At 40.0% G+C, this 19,215-nt stretch overlaps 1 protein-coding gene across 5 annotated transcripts in view; it reads left to right on the plus strand.

Annotated features, from left to right (window-relative positions):
* The window catches only part of kif13a (kinesin family member 13A), a 98,146-nt gene that overhangs the window by 73,805 nt on the left and 5,126 nt on the right, over nucleotides 1-19,215 (plus strand). For 3 of the 5 annotated variants that reach the window (XM_088929219.1, XM_088929215.1, XM_088929217.1), the window contains 17 exons: nucleotides 649-813; nucleotides 1,062-1,235; nucleotides 2,895-3,046; nucleotides 3,505-3,637; nucleotides 4,087-4,233; nucleotides 5,828-5,860; nucleotides 8,281-8,380; nucleotides 8,786-8,912; nucleotides 9,961-10,016; nucleotides 10,369-10,493; nucleotides 11,774-11,950; nucleotides 12,640-12,732; nucleotides 14,153-14,305; nucleotides 15,986-16,063; nucleotides 16,372-16,416; nucleotides 17,150-17,261; nucleotides 18,597-18,748. In XM_088929219.1, coding sequence (XP_088785345.1) covers nucleotides 649-813; nucleotides 1,062-1,235; nucleotides 2,895-3,046; nucleotides 3,505-3,637; nucleotides 4,087-4,233; nucleotides 5,828-5,860; nucleotides 8,281-8,380; nucleotides 8,786-8,912; nucleotides 9,961-10,016; nucleotides 10,369-10,493; nucleotides 11,774-11,950; nucleotides 12,640-12,732; nucleotides 14,153-14,305; nucleotides 15,986-16,063; nucleotides 16,372-16,416; nucleotides 17,150-17,261; nucleotides 18,597-18,748 — 2,022 coding nt within the window. The remainder of the gene's footprint in view (nucleotides 1-648; nucleotides 814-1,061; nucleotides 1,236-2,894; nucleotides 3,047-3,504; nucleotides 3,638-4,086; nucleotides 4,234-5,827; nucleotides 5,861-8,280; nucleotides 8,381-8,785; nucleotides 8,913-9,960; nucleotides 10,017-10,368; nucleotides 10,494-11,773; nucleotides 11,951-12,639; nucleotides 12,733-14,152; nucleotides 14,306-15,985; nucleotides 16,064-16,371; nucleotides 16,417-17,149; nucleotides 17,262-18,596; nucleotides 18,749-19,215) is intronic. The other 2 variants (XM_088929216.1, XM_088929218.1) reach the window with 1 other exon arrangement.

A 19,215-nucleotide genomic window follows, 5' to 3' on the forward strand; every position in this document is an offset into this window, starting at 1 on the left:
TATGTTCTGACTGCCCCCAAAAACCCCAGACTGCTACCAAGTATTCAACTCTTATATCACCACTACAAAGGCCAAAAGAAGAGAAAGCTCCCTTCTAAACTGAACAGAATACAACCTACAGTTAAATGTCTTGTTTCTGTAAACCTGGATGCTACAAAATGAATGAGAACCTATCTTCCTATTCTAAAAATGCATTCACTAACCAGGAGAGGCGTTTTTTAACCAAGCTCTCTTAACAAGGTTCAAACACTTAACTCCAATCTGGTCTTTATGGATGATCTAGACAAGGAGCTCTCGTCGGGCAATACACTTTATTTTGTGTGTCCTCCTGTCTCCTCTCTTGTTGTGTCTCCCTTTCTGTACCTGTCTGTTTTATGCTGTGTTCCTAGACTGTTGATGACAGTCTTAACCATTTACCAAGAACTTCATTAAGGTAAACCAAGATTTACAATTGCTTTGATCACTGAATCTTGGACCCCTACATCTCAGCAACTCCTTGCTTTGAAGCTTCTAAGAACTGGAAATACAGCCAGGTGCTACCCAGGTGTTATCTAGATTCTAAAAGACACTTCAGTATTCACAATTGCTGTAGCAATATAATACATAGCAGAGTGCTTCTGTATATTAATTCATGAATGTGCTGTTCAGGTAGCAGGCAGGTTACACGTGGAGCTGATGCGGGTGAGCGGGGCTGTTCCCGAGAGGCTTGTCGGGGGAGACGACTCTTCCGAGAACTCTAGCGAGAGTGGGAGCTACGAAATTATGGACAATCACGGAGAAATTGTCCACATGGCCAAGAAACTCACATGCAGGGTAGGAAGGCAGTATAATCTAATCTGTCAGTTTTCCTACAGCTTTAAATAATCTTTGTAATAATAATAATTACAGCCTAAATACAGAAGATAAAATTAGCAATGATGTGTAAATGTGAATTTTGAAAATAATAAAAAAAAAACTCGAACCTTCCTCATTGTAAATACAGTAGTACTTTTCCTGAGTTACATTTTGCATTTTTTATCTGAGTATAGACCTCCATTTCACATCTTTCTCATTTCTTGCAGGTAAAGATCAAAGAAGCCACAGGTCTGCCGCTGAACCTGTCCAACTTCGTGTTCTGTCAGTACACCTTCTGGGACCAGTCTGAGCCCACAGTGGCCCCTCCAATGGTGAACCCTGACAAGCCCTCTCCTAAAAACAAAGACGTTCAGTTCACTGTGAAATTCGAACACTGCAAGGTAAAAAGACAGTACTTCTAGCCCTTGAATATTGAATCCTTTCAGCCAACTGTGCTGTATTCTATTAGGGGGATCAGGAGTTTTCTTTGGTTAATTAATTAATTTGGTTAATAGTTTTAGTTTGGAGTACAGTGTAATTCCCCTCCCCCTTTTCCCCCAGTTCTAGTTCACAGCTGCATGACTGCAACTCCTGTTCATCAATGCATCATGCTAGAGCATGAGAACGATTATTTATAAAGGATTATTTTTATCTAAGAGGTCCAACAGACAAAGTCCTTTACGCATTTTTTACATAATTTGGCCTATAATCCTGTTAATGCAAAGTCTAGGAATGCATTGCATGCCGCAGAGCTTAACTTTTAAGCTGTTTTTGTCTGACATAATTAGGGCTTCTGCTTCTTAGTGTTTATTTTTGGAAAACCCAAGTGAATATGTCATTTTTTGGGGGACTTTTGCTTTAGCTTTTAATAAAAATCATTTAAATAATAGCTATTTCTTTTTAATAGTTTCTAAAAGTCTGCTCCTCTTCTGTTTGTTTCTGTTTTTTTGATGGCCAGGTTTTCTAGTTTCTAGTTGTTCTTGGCATAAATCATGCACGTTTTTACAATGTGCTTCCCATACAAAAATAGAAATAACACTTTTTATACGAATACAATAACCATTAAATGTTCTCCTTTTCTGCACACTAAATCCCAAGTGCTATGTAGTCTAATTGGGTGTAATCTCAATTAACTGTTCAAGGTGTTTAGGGTTTACATACAGATTAGACTGCAATTGTTCATTAACTGTAGAACTGTATCTGAATTAGGAGGCACAATTATGACAGTTATCAGCATGTGCACACTCAAATTACCACAGTTACCATTTTAAAACCCATCGTGCGAGCATGAATCTGTCCAGCCTCTGTTAGGGTGGGTTTATTTAAGAAACTCAGAAAATATTAATACAGACTTTTTGGATCGTGGTATCTGACTTAATCAACTGAAACTGAAAACCAAAAAAATTGTAGACACAATTCAGTTGACTACAGTACACTACTTTTGTATATACTGTATTTTTTTTAGAAATAAACGATGTTACATATAAACTAACTTCTACTGAGCACAAACAGTAATTTAAAAGATTAAAGGTAAAACAGTCATACTTTTTGTAAGATTAGGGACAGATTATAATTCACAGATTTTATTAAATGTTTAACAGGTTTTCACTTTTAATTTATAAACCGCAGGCATCTGAAGACTGTTGTAATCCCGACTTTTAAGAACATCTAAAGCATTGTAGCTTTTAATTGTCGACAGCCTGTCCTTTTTTACTGACCAGGAAACTGAAATGAACCAAGAACAATTTTGGTGACTACTGTAAGTGTTGTTAAGGAGATAATATTATGGTTTTGTTTGTGGCTCATTCTGAAAAAAATGGTTGAAAACAGTGGTGCACCTAAACAAACTACAGCGCAGTGCTGTGACATTTCCTTTTCAGTCATGTTGCCACACACTGGCATGTCACCCATTCCAAACTGAGAGCTACAGTAGTTTAACAGCTCTCCTAAAGCAACGCAACGAAGGTTATCAAGCCACTCAAACCTGGAACAGGTGGTGTGTTTGGATCGGGCTTTGGTCTTGGGTGCTGAAACAGCCTGCTTCCTCTTCTCTCCTGAAGGACTATGTGGTTCATGTGACAGAAGAGTTCCTGGAGTTCATGTCAGAGGGGGCTCTCGCCATCGAGGTGTGGGGTCACCGGTGTGCTGGGAACGGCAGGTCTCTTTGGGAGCTGGACGCCATGCAGGCCAAAACACGGACTCTCAGAGACAGGTACCAGCCTCCTGACGCTTTGCATTTTAGGAACATAAGAACAGTTGCAAAAACAGAGGAGGCCACTTGGCCCATCTGGCCCGTTTGGTATTTAGGATTCAATTGACCCAAGAATCTCAACCAGGTATTTCTTGAAAGAAGCCATGGTGTCAGTTTTAACAACACGGCAAGGTAACTTCTAAACTCCCACAACACTTTGCGTTAAGAAATGTCGCCTGTGCTACAAGTAAGTAGCTGCTCCATGAATCATCCACTTGTGCCCTCTGGTGTCTGTTTTGCTGTTCGTTCTAAAAAAGGCCACTGGGTTGACCTGGAGGTTTTGTCTTTTTTTTGTTTTGAAAAATGATCATATACATCACAGAGCCCTATTAGAAGTTGTGCAACACTGGAACTCCCATCTGGTATACCCACATTTCTTCATGTATAAACCCACTCCCTGTTCCTCTCCCCCTCTCCAGATGGAGCGAGGTGTCCCGGCGGATTGAGATGTGGGTGTCCATCCAGGAGCTCAATGAGCTGGGGGAGTACACCGCTGTGGAGCTGCACCAGGCCAAAGACGTCAACACAGGGGGCATCTTTCAGCTCCGGCAGGTAAACACACTGATGTCTCTGCGCCGACGTTTTTTTGTTTTTAAAGCCCCGAATTTTATAACTTTCGTGGCAGGCTTCTGGATAATTTTCAGAAGTTGTGCCCGTGCGATGGAATGAGCTTACTTTTTTTGTCGGTTTTGCCCAAGTCATCAAGTTTTGAAACCTGGGATTCTTTAGTCAGGATGTCTAACTGCCGTTTTAAGCTCAGGATGTTTTGGGGGGTTAAGGTCGAAAGTCCAGGTGAAAATGTATTCAGTATTGAACTTCACAGCTTAATTGCGGCCTCTTGAACTGTTCATGGTGTAACATGTTGCTTCGTGGCGGAGAAGCAGAATTCTTCTCAACCTGCTGGTTTTCTTTCCGTGTTGTGAGTTGAGGCCAGGGGTATGTACTGTGTTTCCGGGGGGGGTTGTGTGTGGGCATTTATGGAGTGTTTTATCCTGCGTCAGGGTCACTCTCGGAGGCTCCAGGTGGCAGTGAAGCCGGTGCAGCAGTCCGGGACTTTACCCCTCATTGTGGAGGCCATCTTGTCCGTGTCCATCGGCTGTGTGTCCGCTCGCTCGGTCAAGCTGCAGCGCGCCTTGGACAGCTACCAGGTACAGTTGTGCTCGCTTCCGTTTGCCCTGGACACTTCACCCACAAGACTCAAGGCTTGCAGGATTGATTAAAAATACTCTGCATCAGCAGAAACTCAAGGAGCAGTCATGAGTCTACTTGAAAGACATTTAAATTGAAACTGAAGCCAAAAACCAGCAGAAATGCATTCACTGGGCAATAACATGATGTTTTTCGTAATAATGACATGGAGGCCATGAAAGCAAGGTGTGATATAAGTCTTAGTACCATATTTCATTCATGCATACAGTATTAACACAATTTAAAGCCATGCATCATGGCATGATAATTTTGATGCGACTGACAAAAATCACAGTCCTGTTCCATTGTCATTTACGTTACAATCCTTTATCAAGACAGATGACTGTATATGACTTCCTCTTGCTAATGAGAGAAGTAGCCACCCTTTTCATTATTCTTGTAGTTCATTGTGAGATCGTTTTATGGATTTTGTTTTTATTCTATTTTCTTATCTACTTATTTAACTTTTCTTTTTAGTATGTTCAGTATGGCATCATTTTATTATAATAGAAGTGTATTTGCAGGTATAAAGTCAGATTATCTGCTTGTCTGTAGAGAATGCTATATAAAAACAAAATATGTATTTAACAAAACTTAAATGATAAATTAATATAACAATATTTAAATTTAAATTAAATATGTAATTATAATATGCTATTTAGTTTGGGTTTTCTGCATTAATCAAAATAGCTATTCCATACTGATGCACAATAGAAATGCAACACTCAGATATAATGAATATGAACATTTTAAACTTGTCACCATTCTGCTGCTGTGCAAGTTGACCTGGTATTGCTTACACCATAGAGACGGCAGTCTCAAAACAACTACATAGAAGGACAGGATCTTCCTGGGTCATTGTGGTGACCCAGGATGTGATCCGTCTATCCCAGTGCTGAATATTGCAGCAGATCATCTCAGTCTTCATGCTGCTTGTCTTCATGCTGATAACAGTCAGGCACTCTTATCTAACTACTCAACTCACTTTGCATTGATTTAAAACAACTCAGTTACAATTCATTTGTATCTTAACTCACCTAACACTTATCACCTGACATTTTTAAAGAATTACACTACTTAAGTAACTATACTTCATGCTTTCTGTTTAAAACAGAAATAACATGTGTGTGTCCAGTGAGCTATTAATGTAAGACTGTTGTCTTTTCACTGTGCATCAGTATACTGTATGTTAGTAATAAGATACAGGTTACATCTTAAAATTGAATCAGTCACTAAAACATCAAAAATAAATATGGCATTACATTTATATTGGCAAAATAAATAATGCTTAGTAACAGAAATGCTAAGACTTACAGTATTTTTGCAGACTGTGACATTTTGCAGCGCAAACTGCAATTAATTTGAAATAAATTGACAAGATGTTTTCCTCGAACTGTGATTCGTATCGGATGGATGTGTTACTTACGGTCGTAATATGAATATTGAGGTGTTCCTTAGAACAATCTTCCTAGGATATTCTGTGTATCTGAGGATAATGGTGATGTTTCTGCTGCTGCATGCTGTGTGTTTACCGAGTTTATTTTCTTCTGCCAGAAGGAGGATGATGCTGATATGGATAGTTACCAGGTATAGTGCTAGCTGCTTCTGCTGATATGAATGCTGTGGAATGAAGCACACAGCTGCTAATGTCCAACCATTCATACAGAGGTGGAGCCAGGGGGTGGGCAGCAAGATATCATTTCTTGTGCTTTTATCAGTGAGGGCACAGGCACAGTTCATATGTATTCACCCCCAAGTCACTTCCACTGAAAAAGTCCCTTTTGGGTTACATTTACGTACTCTTTGCTCCAGAAAACACCATTCATCATGGTTTCTTCAGGACCATGGGGGATTTAACCAGGCCTGAAGCTACAGAGCTGTATGTATGAGTAAAAAAGATGTGAAAATATAGCAAATCAAGGAGAAATAAGCATTACACATCTTTGTAGCTTCAGATTTTTCCTTTAAAGCCCTAGATTTGGAAAATTGATGATCGCCTGTTTAAACCTTGGCAAACGACAATGTGATTTCAGTACCTTCCTACAGATTTCATGACCGTGTTCTCCATCTGTTCCTAATAGGCTCTAAACCAAATCATGGTCATACTGTCGCATTGTGCTGATATAAAAGATCTTTAATATCATTAACCCCTTTTACTTTTTTTTGTCATTTAGTAGGGTCCACAACATTTGTCTTCTGTTCATTTAATGCTACACGACCCATAATAAAATTAGATTTTCTAGCTTATTTTATAGTTATAAAATGTTATATTTTATAACTGGAGCAAAGGGAGTAACATCCTAAATTAAGTACACGCTTGAAGTTTATTTATTGCATGATGGAGTATTAAAAGTTTATCAAAGTTGTCACCACTGGGGATTACACAGCAAACAGCAAACGACGTTTTATCAGGCACCAAACGCTGAAGCTGGTCACACTGCCGGTCAGTGTAGCAACTGGATGAAAAAGAAACTACTTAAAGAGATTAGATTTAATCAGAAACTAGCCCTTTTTGTTTCTCAGACACTGGTGACTTCTGAGCAGCTTCTAGTTAAATTCTTATTCATTTTGCAACTTTTAATTCATTAATTGAATCTCTTAAATGTTAAATACTACATTTTATATTTATTTCTTTTAAATACACATTTACATTTTAAAGGGACATAATTTAAAGATCCATTTCTCTCTATGAGTTACCTGAGCAAAACCACAGAAAACTGTTTGAAAGCACATGTTCAATCGTATGACTATAAATCAAGGAACATAGTAAAACGCATCTCACTCAGCGTCAGACTAAGAGAATCTTGCATAAACGCCAAACCAGGACCTTTCCCCGGCAAATAATTCTGACACACAAAGTATCAATGTAAAAACATAGAAACAATTGTTTGTTTTTTGCAATTAAGTTCAGTTAGATAGTTCTGTACTTACAGAATGACAGAGGGTTGCTAACAGATTGCACACATTTCCACATAGATATTTGTAGACTACAGAGGCCCTGAACACGTGCTGGCCAGTCAGGGAATTTCCCTGAAAGGAGACCGTCCTGGCTTTGCAACTCTGACACGGCTACCAAGCACTTAATGGCTCTTTGTGCCACTGCAGATTCACCTACTAACTTCAGCAAGCTGAATGCTTTTTGCCGTCGTGCTAGCTTACGAACTACAAGAATAATGTTATTCACATTATGAAGCCTGGCTGCATGTCTCATTTGCATGGGGAGGTACATGAAACTCTATGGGACTCTAATCTGAAATCTTAACACTGGCCCACAACCACAAGCACTTTTACAGAGAAATCAGTTCAGGTAAGCTGCTGGCCAGTGAACACATGATTACAGCTCTTCCTTGATGGGACTGGAAAAGTGCAGGTCATTGGGTTTGTCTCCTGATGAGTCAGTGTCTTAGCTGGAACTGAAAATCTGCAATAAACCTTGGAAAAAGTGAGCTTGAAGCATTACTTTTGTTGACGCAGCAACCAGTTGAAACATGCAGTGATTCTTTGAAAGATTTACTAAACCAGGAACAAAGCCACTGATTAAAGAGCACTTTTCTGTGTTGTTTTAATGCTGTCCAGGGGAGGACTAAACAAACTATAGGAGGCTCTGTCTCAGACAGCACTCTTAATAAGCCTCTGTTAGTTCTTTTGTTTGTTAAAAATATTGTAAAACAATACGGTGATCTGATACATCATACAATACTGAATAATGAAGACTCACACATCTCAAAATTTCATTGACAACAGTAGAATGTGCTTCTAAGATAGAGATGAAATAAGCCCATCCCAGATCCGTTTAAAATTGCACTGCAGTCCAAATTTGAATTATATTGACTTAAGGCAGTACAGAATTGTGTTCTGTGAAGTGCTTGTCCAAAAACATGCCATGAGCACCATCTTTTCTCGAAATTCCACCTTTCTATTGTCTACCCTCCCCGTTTAGCCCCGTCCACCCCCACAAGTACCGACACTGACATCTCTGACCTTGGTTGCTCTTCCTGCTTTAACAGGAGGAAGACTTGAACTGCGTCCGAGACCGGTGGTCAGAAGCTTTGATTAAACGCAGAGAATACCTCGATGAGCAAATTAAAAAAATAATCAATAAGCAAGGTTTGTGGCCAAGGCTGTGTATTTTTAAATCTCTCTCTTGTCTGTGTGAAACATACCGGCTACATACTTTTAAAGCTTTCCAAGAAGTTAGAACTTCAAAGTTAAGATTTCTAGCGACATCGTTGATTCTTCTTGGATCCCATTCACACAATATGCACTCATTGTTTAAATTAGCTGCAGAACGCCTGATTCTATACAGCACAGCTCTGCAGTCTGAGATTGAAATTGTGCTGTCAGGCTGCAGTATTTGTCCTTTCTTCCCATGAGTTTGCTTAATTTGAACTTGAGCGCAAGTCTTTGATTAAAACGTAAGCGTAAGTGGACCGCAGAGAGCGGCAGTCCCGGTCCAGGCCGCGAGGCCTTGCTCGCGCAGCGAGGTGACGGCGGCCTGTGTCCCCCCTCCAGAGAAGGCCGAGGACGACATGGAGAGAGAAGCTCGGCTGGTGGAGCAGTGGGTGCGGCTGACGGAGGAGCAGAACGCCGTGCTGGTGCCCACGCCCGGCAGCGGCATCCCAGGAGCACCGGCGCACTGGTAGGCGGCCGCCACAGGGCGGCTCGGCGCTCCTGTTGTTGCCCCGTAATCTCCTCGGGCTGAGCCTGAAGGGCTTCCCGGACTGAAGCCCTCTGTTTCAAGGCTGTCCATCCCAGTTCCTGCTGAGGTTCGGCAGCGCACACGTTTCTGCACTCGCAGTAATCTCGTGAGCCTGTCAGGGTTTTGGGGGGGGGGTGTTGAAAAATAGTATCTGGTAATTCAGCAGAGGCGGCCTCAATTAGCTGGGAAAAGTGTTTTTGATCTTTGGCTTTCCCTGCCCTCTGGTGGACGTCGGGGGGAAAACTATGAAGGCTATCTAGTCAGAGAAACTTGTCTTTCTTGCCTCATCTTTAAATGACTGTTGTCTGCAGCTATGCTTCAGCAGCTGTGCATCATAAATGATTAGTTGGGAGCTATTTAACGAAACACAAGTCTCAAATCTGGTTATATGTTATATAAATTCTACTTTTTTTCTAAATTCACTTTCACAAGCACACTCAGCGACTGTATTTAAATGCCAAGTATCATTCCATCTCGCCCATTTTTAGGTGAAGCAGGTATATTGTATCTGAAGAGTATTACTAATATGTACTTTATAGCTGTTTGTTGGTTATACTACTTTATTTATGACTTTTATTAACTACAACAAATCTCCTAGTATAAAACCATATGTGGATTTACACTTATTGTAGATGTCATGCAATGAAGCTTCAAATTGGACCTCTTATTCTGGTGCCTGAGAAGCACAGAGCATGTAATTAAGTTGTTTTAATTGTTTGGAGTCAAGCTGTTTTAATACAATTCTAGCAGCCGGGGGCTTGAAACCAGTGTTGCAATTAGGACATATTTGCACAGGAGGAAATGAAATTTTCTGTTAAAAACTTAAAGGGACAAACTGGAAAAATATGCATAAGCTCTGAAATAACATAGCAGCCTTATGTATTTACTTACAGTACGTATTAAACAATAAAAAGGCTGTAGCCTTGTGAACGTGTGTTTATATGAGTGGTTTCCGCACTTCACTGCAAGTGATTTTTGTTTGTCCTAGGACCCCGTCTGCAGGAATGGAAGCTCATATCCCAGTTCTCTTTCTGGACTTGAATGGTAATGTCTAATATCGTCGCTCTCCATTGTTCTGTTGCTCGGGACTGGTGAGCTATTTGGCCAGGTCATCAAAGCCTTTTGTCGGGACAGTGGCCAAATCTCATCAGTCGTATTTACTGTTATAGCCCTGACTAATGCAGCCTGGGTGTGCTGACCTACATTTCCATGCATTCATTTTGCTGGGGTTTAACTGTTGGGATTGTCTCATTTCTTTTGGAGAAAAAAACACAATGAATGCACTGCCTCTGTCAGTGCTGCCGTTCCGGCCTGAGATATTCTCGTTACCCTTTCTCTGAAAAGGAAGGATGCCTGTGAAGGTGCTGAATAATTTTCTTGTGTGCCAATCCTGCAGCGGACGACCTGACCGTGAATGAGCAGCTGACAGGGCCTCACGCATCGGGAGTCAACTCCATACTGCCAAAGGAGCACGGTAGCCAGTTCTTCTATCTGCCCATCATCAGGCACAGCAACGAGGAGGTACAAGCACACAGACCTTGAAATACAGAGTGCCATATTGAGACTCAATCCAGTTCCTGCCACCTCATTATTTTAACATTTGATTCCTCTTATTTAAAATTACCCAGAGACCTCTCTTTCTAGTCTTCATATGGCACACGGGAGCCATAGACAACCAATTGTAAAATAATTTGAAAAGCTGAAAGAAAGAAACAATTTTATTGGGATGAAATCCCATATAATTTCTGTACATTTTTTGAGCAATGGTAGTGTGCATCAGAAATATTTGATGACAGTTTGGACTCCTGATATGGTAAGGAGTGCCAATCACCTCCTGAAGACTATAGTCTGGGAATAATTTATTTCCTTTCTTCATTATTTTGTGTGTTTTCCTTGTGTTGTTGTCGATAGCCTGTATTATTACTAACATATTGGGAGACGTGCATTTCCTGTGATGTTTACAGTATTGTGCTGTGTTTACATACTGTATGTGTTGTTTTTGTGCACTTTAGTGACATCTGAAAATATGTTTCTAGAATTAATTTCCTTCATTTTAAGCCCTCAGTGTACAACATTGTCAAGAAGTAGCAATGCTGAAATGATTTTCGGCACAACCAAAAAGTCGTAATATTTGCATATTGGAGTTGAAGCAGTAAGCCCTTCAAAGAATAAAACTGACAGGATTTCTTGAATTATGTGCGGGATCCATTCTTGAAAAAAAATAAAAAATGCAGAAATTAAAAATGAATTCCCCATAGGAATGCATGTAAATAGGGAGGAAGTGTTCCAGGTTCAGTCCCAATCAGATAGATGAGCTCCCAAATAAAAACAATTTCATGTATGTTGTACTAAATATTGTTAATATTGTTGTACTGATTTTTTTAACTAAATATTAATTATTGTGTATCAATTTCATCTTAAATGTCAAGGTTTTGTGACAAGTGGTAAACAGTGTGACAGTGTGAGTCGTAAGCCCATAGACACTTCTGGGCTAAGTGGCTATTTTCTATCCTTGTACTGTCAGTGAGCATTTTAAATGCCATTTGTGTTCCAAGTTAGGTAACAGTAAATATTTTTGAACTACAATAAACCAAAGTGGTACAAATCCATCAATCAAGAACAGCCCGTAGTACAATATCAAAAGTGTAAAATCTTGTTTTCGATGCGAGCTGTAAGTCAGTGCTGGAAGTACTGCCTTTACCAGTCACCATTTCAAACAGTTAATCACCATTTCAAAGGGAAAATCTCCGATTTATGAAGGTCCTTTTAATGCAGTGATATACGTTCTTGTCTTTTTCCAGGTGTTAGCGGTTTGCTCCTGGGACTCGTCCATTCATGACTCAGTCCATCTAAACAGAATTACTCCACCGAACGAACGGATATATCTGATAGTAAAAGCAACTGTTCAGCTCAGTCACCCTGCTCCTATGGAGTTAGTCATTAGGAAGAGGATTGCTGTCAACATTTATAACAAGCAGGTGATGTAAAAATTACACCTTTCTGTATTAAGACAGAGGCAGGTTGTATTATATTGTATTCATTACAAAGAAGAGATATTAAATAAAGGAGATTGTTGGTGACTTTCTTTTCTTTTGAGCATAAGCATGTAATTAGTACATATAAAACTCATCCTCCATGCTGTTATGCAGAAAGCAGCTGTTGTTTACTTGTGGGTGAGGAGTGCTAAGGGCTCTGGACTCTGAACTGGAAGGTTGTGTTCAAATACCAGTGGAAAACCGCTCTAGTATTCTTGAGCAAGGAAGCTCACTCAGATTGCCTCAGTAAAAAAAAAGTAAAACTGAATAATAAAGAAGAAAACTAGGTGGTAATTTGGTAGTACTGTAGGTATTTCACTGTATTCAGCTATCCATCAATTGCAATCCGCGAATCTAAGATTTTGTTTGATTGACATCTCTTTTTAATACGGATTTGGAGTAAAAATGGCATTCTGAGATTATGAAGTGAATTGATGTCTTGTAGCTTGGTATTGGATTCCAAAGAGAACCCTGGAGTCGATGTGAGATTCTTTTTGCAATCTTGGCATTCCACAGATACTAGAATTGTCAGCAGAGGGCCAGGGAAAAATGACCAAAAGGCTGCTAGTCTCCTGAAGGAGTTCTCTTTCACCATATAATTCAGTGTTACTGTACATGTTTTTTTATTACAGAGTTTTACCCAGAGTCTGAAAAGAAGAATGTCTTTGAAGAATGTTCTCTATTCCTGTGGTGTCACTTATGAAATTGTGTCTAACATACCGAAGGTAATTTAATTGTCTTCTGCGACACTGTCACAATGTTGCACTGTGTATCAGATAGTATATTAATATTACTTTCTCTCTGCTATGAATATATTACCTTACAGTAACAAATTGAAAGACTCATTGTGAATTAACACTGCAGAATTTGATCAGTGTAGTGCATTGTTATAGTATTTCCATTGTTACTATTTGGTTGTAACAAGTTTGTGATACAGTCCACAAAACTACTTACAGGCATTTAGAAGCCTTTAACTGGACAAATAAGAATGACTTCAGTATTTAACCAAATAGTCAAATAGTAACTGAGCACTCCAAATGCCCCCAAATCGGACTCACAGTGCATTTTAACAGGTTGCAGATGTGGATGCATTATCACTTTAAAATGTTTGTGCAATCATACTAAACCTAATTTGCAAAGAGCTGTGTACATACTAATGCCTTTAACTAGGCTTCTACAAAAACAGTACGTCTGTAACATTATGGTTGCTGGATAAATTGTGCTCAAAGGTAGCTTTATAAATGTAGCTTTACTGTACAGTATGTACTATATAATATTGTAGCTTTCTATTTCATAACCTCTGGTGCCTCACTGCAGTCTCTTCCTCCACAATGTTGACTTCTACTTAAAACACAATTTCTAATGGCGCTGTTATTAATGTGCACACTGCACATTAAAGGGGAACTGCAACGCTATTTTTATGTTTTGGGGTTAGAAAGAATCAGCACTGATGAGTGCACTTTAAACCACAGTAAAAGTGAAATGTACACAGTAACTTGTAAAACTTACATCACAAAATAGACTAAAAGTTCCAGGTATGCGCAGCTCCATATACTGTACAGCGAATCAAAACAAGGCAACAAAACATCCAGTGACGTGTTGCAGCCTTATTACATTGTAAACAAGCAGGCTTGTGAATACATCTCTTTTAATCTAATAGAAATATCGCTCTCAATCTCGAGACGGTTTTGCTGACAGATACTACTTACTTTTTAACTCTGCATGCATATCATGTTGGAACATTTCTGTGGTGAAATGTCTCCTGCACAACCTGTACTTATTCACTCGTACATCCCATTAAATTAGTCATTACGATGACTAGTGAGCAGGAACATCACATTGCAACTTGTGGGAACTCGAATGAAAGTTTGTGACAACAATGGTGACTTATTGTACTTTTTCACTAAAAATTTGAAATTTGTTCATTTTTTCTATAACATCAATTGAATTTGTTTTGTTACCGAGATTTAATAACTGGTCTGAGAAATTGGGACTGCAGTTCCCCTTTCAGCTGAAAAGCACAGTCATTTGAAAAGGCCGTCATCAAACTGGTGCAAACCTTAGCACACAAACACGCACACCCACGCCCACACACAGATGTCATGCTAGGAGGGGCCAGTAATCCCGTGTTCCCTGCCCGCCCAGGCCTCCGAGGAGACGGAGGACCGGGAGACGCTGGCTCTGATGGCGGCACGAGGAGAGAGCGAGGGCTCAGCGGATGGAGAGACCTACATTGAAAAGTACACGCGCGGCGTGCTGGAGGTGGAGAACATCCTGAGCCTGGAGCGCCTCAGACAGGTCCTGGCAGCACTGCAGCCTCTGCTCCTGCTTTCTGCTTCCTCTTGTGTCTGCTGTTCCATCTCTGTGCAAGTGAAGAGCGAGCAGCTAGTCACAAGTGACCTGACAATTTAAGAATGTCAAATTATTCAAATTCAGTGTGATGCAGTGCGTTCATCTCTCATACTGTATGTAGTGTGTAGTGGCAATGAGACACTTATTTAAAGTGCTTTATATTTATTACAGAGCAGCTTTTCACAAAAAATGGATTTCTGAAATTGTTACATATTGAGAGTGAAAGTCTTGTTTATAACTCCAAAATGTTTTGTGGATTGTCACCACACCTGTATTACAGGAACATCCTAGTTCCTTCCGTGATAAATTACTACAGCTAGTAAGAAAGATCAAAATAATCTAACGTAAATTATCATATAAACTGAAGGAGGCAGTTAATCCTAAACAATCACTGTTTACAGGTACAACATATTGAACAATGGCAATGTATAATGTGGTTTGTTCCTGTACTGGGTATAACAATTGTTCAGTGGCTTTCTGCACATTACAGGACCACAGAATTGTATGTTCAGAGGTCAAAGGGGTGTTTTTCAATAGGAATACTGTCAGTAACACAGAAGTGATTCAACTGAACAAGTCGTGTGGTAGTTTGGGACAGTTTCTGACAGGAACAATATCACAATATCATGTATCACAGGATGGCTGCCTCAAGGTTGCTAAGACAAGACATTTTCTAAAAGGATATGCTACAAAGAATACATGGAGTTATATGGAGTACTACAGTACTTCTGGTCAGGATCTTGTAAAAGACTGGAGATGGATTGTACATGCAGACTCCAGCCTTGTCATATAAACCACAAACATAAAACGTTTAATGTAATGCTGCATTTGTGCAGCTCTGGTCTTAGTATTCTTACATTTGTGTTATCCCTAGTGGCTGACATTCAGGATAGAATTTTTCTCTGTGGACCCAATCAGACAAAAATCAGACAAGAGCAGACAAGTTTATTTTACTTTTAATGGCCAATTACTTTTTACACACCCCTATTTGGAAAGAACCAATTTTTGTAGCTCACAGCAGCAGCAGCAGCAGCAGCTCCCCTGACTTGCACAAGGGAGACAAAGACGGTGATCATACTGCCTGCTCAAAACAGCTGTCCATTCTCATCAGCGTCTTGTGTGCCATCTCTGTGCCATTGACCCGCTCCCACAGAGCGTGCTTTTAGACGTCAGAGGACTAACACAGCTGTCATTGCCAACTCTGCAAGTTGACCAAACACAGCAGCTCACAGTACTCACACTGATGTCTGGACTGTAGAGCCAGCCTGTCCTGTAACCGTTACCTCTACTGGTTGGTCCAAACAGTAAGACAGTAGTAAGCCAGTTTGATAAAATGCTCTGTAATCTTAATACTGTATGTCAGCTTAAGACAGAGACTTGATACTTTCCTACTGTATGCTTTATCTCCCACTGCTAACACACTGACAAGTTTCCACCAACGGAAATGCTGTACTGCCAAAGAAGCAAAGCTTCCCAAAATTTCCCACTGGAGGTCAGACTTGTAATTCAAAAGTCATTCAGTACAGAAATTTAGACCTGTGCTCTACATCTCTGTAGAGCTGCATGTCAATGTCAATGTATCATCAACAGTGGGAGCTGATGGACTGCTGTTTTGTCTTCATGTAGGCTGTCACGGTCAAAGAAGCACTGTCTGCAAAAGGAAGGCACATCCGGAGGAGCATCAGCACACCCAACGTGCAGCACGTAAGTCTCACAACCTGTAGGTAATGGAAGCTTTGTGATAAGTGCCTTTTCACACGTTTAATTGATATGTTTTAAGTGGAGAGTTTGGTCCTTCTGATTCATTAACCCTTGACTGAGTCCGGAATCGACCATCACTCTTCCCAGTCGTCCAGAAACATGTAGTTTAATTGACCCTAAAAAGTAACAATAGCAATAACAGAAATTATTTTATCAATTCCTGGCCTGTCAGTGAATTTTGTTTTCTTTCATGTAGAGTGATAAGATGATGTGTTTGGCTTGGCTTTGACCTCCCTGGTGTCTGTGTGCAGGTGTCCTGTGGCAGATCTGACCTCACTGAAGATGATGACTTTAAGGTAGGAAAGCTGCTAAAATACTGAGAAGGTAGGGGCAGGTAAGTGAAAGACAACCAGGGGCGCGGATTTCCATGACAAACTGTGATATCATTCAGTTCCAGAGAAGCCTTGGGCCTGCGGCTTTTACAAGTACAGCAAATTCCAAACGGCACCAGAGACTCAGGAACAGTGCTAATTTGTAGTTGATGTCAATTAATAATAATTAGTAAGTCATTAATAGCTTGGATGGACTGAATATCTCATGTCTGTCAGAGATGAAGAGTCTTAAAACATTCTGTGTTGGCCGTCTGCTACAGGCTGCACTGCTGTTACTGGAGCAGGAATATTACTCTCATAATCTTTTTTCCTCTGTCATTCACCGGACAGCCAGGTGTGACTACAAGTACTTGCTGGCCCTCAGAAAGTATATCCCCTGTATATCACTCAAGACTACATTTTTGAAGTGGGGTCACCTCATGCTGTCACTAATATTAATTAATATTGTTACATTACTTTTTATAAGGCATACTTAACTGAGCAGTTCCAATTTTATTTTGAGCTTTTTAAATTTGGTTTTTAAGGAAACATGAGGTACAAGTAATGAATAGTCAAGATCTATATCGTGTCTGAGCATCTCTTTCTGCTTATTTCACTTTTACATCGTTAGCAGCAGTAAAGGTGAAGCAGCCCCTTCTGCAGTGAACATCTTTTGGAGACGACCTGTCATCTTCCTGATTGCTTTCCTCTATTACAGGGCCACTCAGAAAGCCATCTGGATATTTCAGACTGCTTGTCTAGTTATCAGGACATATCTCTTTATGGAACTCTCCCCAAGGACTCACCCCTCAAAAGTAAAGAAAATCATGGTAAGTACCCATGAAATTAACCTTTCCAGAGCTATTGTACCTTGTGTAGCGAGTTGCCTTGTGTAGCAGATGCTTCAGCTGAAAGCATTCGCACACAACAAAAATCCATTTCACATAGGCCCTTTGTGCGTCTGACATTGAACTGCACGGGCTGCGTGGTGCTTTGCATTATAAGCATTCTCCGTTAGTGCAGAAGGGCACACGCTGCATCAGAACACTCCTCCGCAAGCTGCTTTGCAGAGCTCTGGGACAGTGTTTTATCTGGAAAGCTCTCAAATCACATGGATCATGAAGAGATGGAAATCCACACTGGGCTGCAGGCTCATATTTCCTTGTTGAAAGCTGCTCCTTGATTTATACGGATAGTTCTGCATCATACAGTACAGCATGTGTCACCTCCAGACCCAATTGTTTGCATCACTATTTGGCCACCTTCCAAAATTAGCTTGTAGTTCATTCGATTGCTCTAATCAGGAAGAATAATAATTCCGTGTGCTAGTGTAGAGCTTTTCATCCCAAAGGATCCCAAAGCTAGGGTGACACGCAGCAGCCCAACTACTTATCAGATGCAGCGGATAAGTTACTTTAACTCCTGAAATTTAGGAAGGCGAGATTGTGCAGCCAAAAGTGAAATTTAGCCAGAACAAGGGTTAAGGGTCTTTTCTTGCAAACAGTGCCATGGGATCTTTGATGTCCCATCATACTGGGTTTGGAGCTTTTGGTCCAGATGGATAAGTGCCGCCTACTGTACTGTTCCCCATCCCAGTCTATGACAAGATCAGACTAGCTGATCTGAACCCATTTCATGTTTCCCACAGTTGATACTGTAATTTTAAAGTCACAATCCTACAGCAGTGCCTATAAAACTCATGGAAAGAATCTAGTTATTCTGTTGACCAGTTAGGGAAATAATTGTTGTCCCATTTAAGTATTTAAGAGCTCAAATGGAAAATAAGACTCCATCCAATCCATTTCATTTTTGCTGGAAATGTCTTGAAATAAAATTTCACATTGTATACTTTAGTTTTTTAGTTTTATGTCAGATAACATTTATTATTATACTAAATTGTTCTTTTTTTTCCACAAAATGGTTTTAAAGCTGTGGAGTATTTTCTGAAAGTCTCTCTTAAAATATTCAAAAGTCATTGTAACCTAGAGAGAACATCTACAAATTTTCCATCTGCCTTGTTTAGGGTTTTTTCGCTTAGATATTAATTCATGGAAGAAAATGGGGAAAAAAGAAATAAGTGCTTTACTGATTGTATTTCTCTATATTTACATAAAACTTGTCTTAGTTCTTTTGAAGGAGAAACTGTCATTGCTTGTTTTTCTCAGGTTGTGTACCAGAAGCTCCCCTTTTCTTTAATGCAAGTCCGTTTAAAGCATTATCACCTCAGCCACCCAAATTCCTAAAGTCGTTAATGCCTGTCAAAGAAGAGCACAAAGTAAAGCATTCCCTGGAATCAAGACCTCTCCTTGGACAAGAGGTAACACAATGATCCCCCCAGACAGTCTCTCTGTGGGACTGCACAGAGAGAGACCCTGTTTATACTGCATTGCTGATAGTCACAGCCAAGAGAAGGTACTTTCCAAAATACTGAGCTCCCATTTTCAAAAGCAGGAACCTCCTACTACCCTTTGTATTGTTGCTATTGTTATTTTTGGCATTTTGGCATCAAAAATGAGTATGTTTGAAACGTGCAGCAAGTGTAAACTGTGCACTATCAAGTGCAACAGCCTAGTCCAGAGGGAACTGCTGACGACCTGAAGCAAGCTAATAAACTTAATCGGTTGCAGGTGCATGTGAATTACCTCATATATCAAGAATAGTTAGTGCTCTTAAATCTTGAATGTATCCAGATAGAAATATAGGAATTGGAACTGGGTTAAGAAATTTGCTTCCTTTATTTAAATATAAAAAATCATTTTGAATATCCCTAAAACATTCTAGTGG

The sequence above is a fragment of the Atractosteus spatula genome, chromosome 12, assembly GCF_055471065.1.
Source record: "Atractosteus spatula isolate fAtrSpa1 chromosome 12, fAtrSpa1.hap1, whole genome shotgun sequence".
In the NCBI taxonomy this organism is placed as follows: domain Eukaryota; kingdom Metazoa; phylum Chordata; class Actinopteri; order Semionotiformes; family Lepisosteidae; genus Atractosteus; species Atractosteus spatula.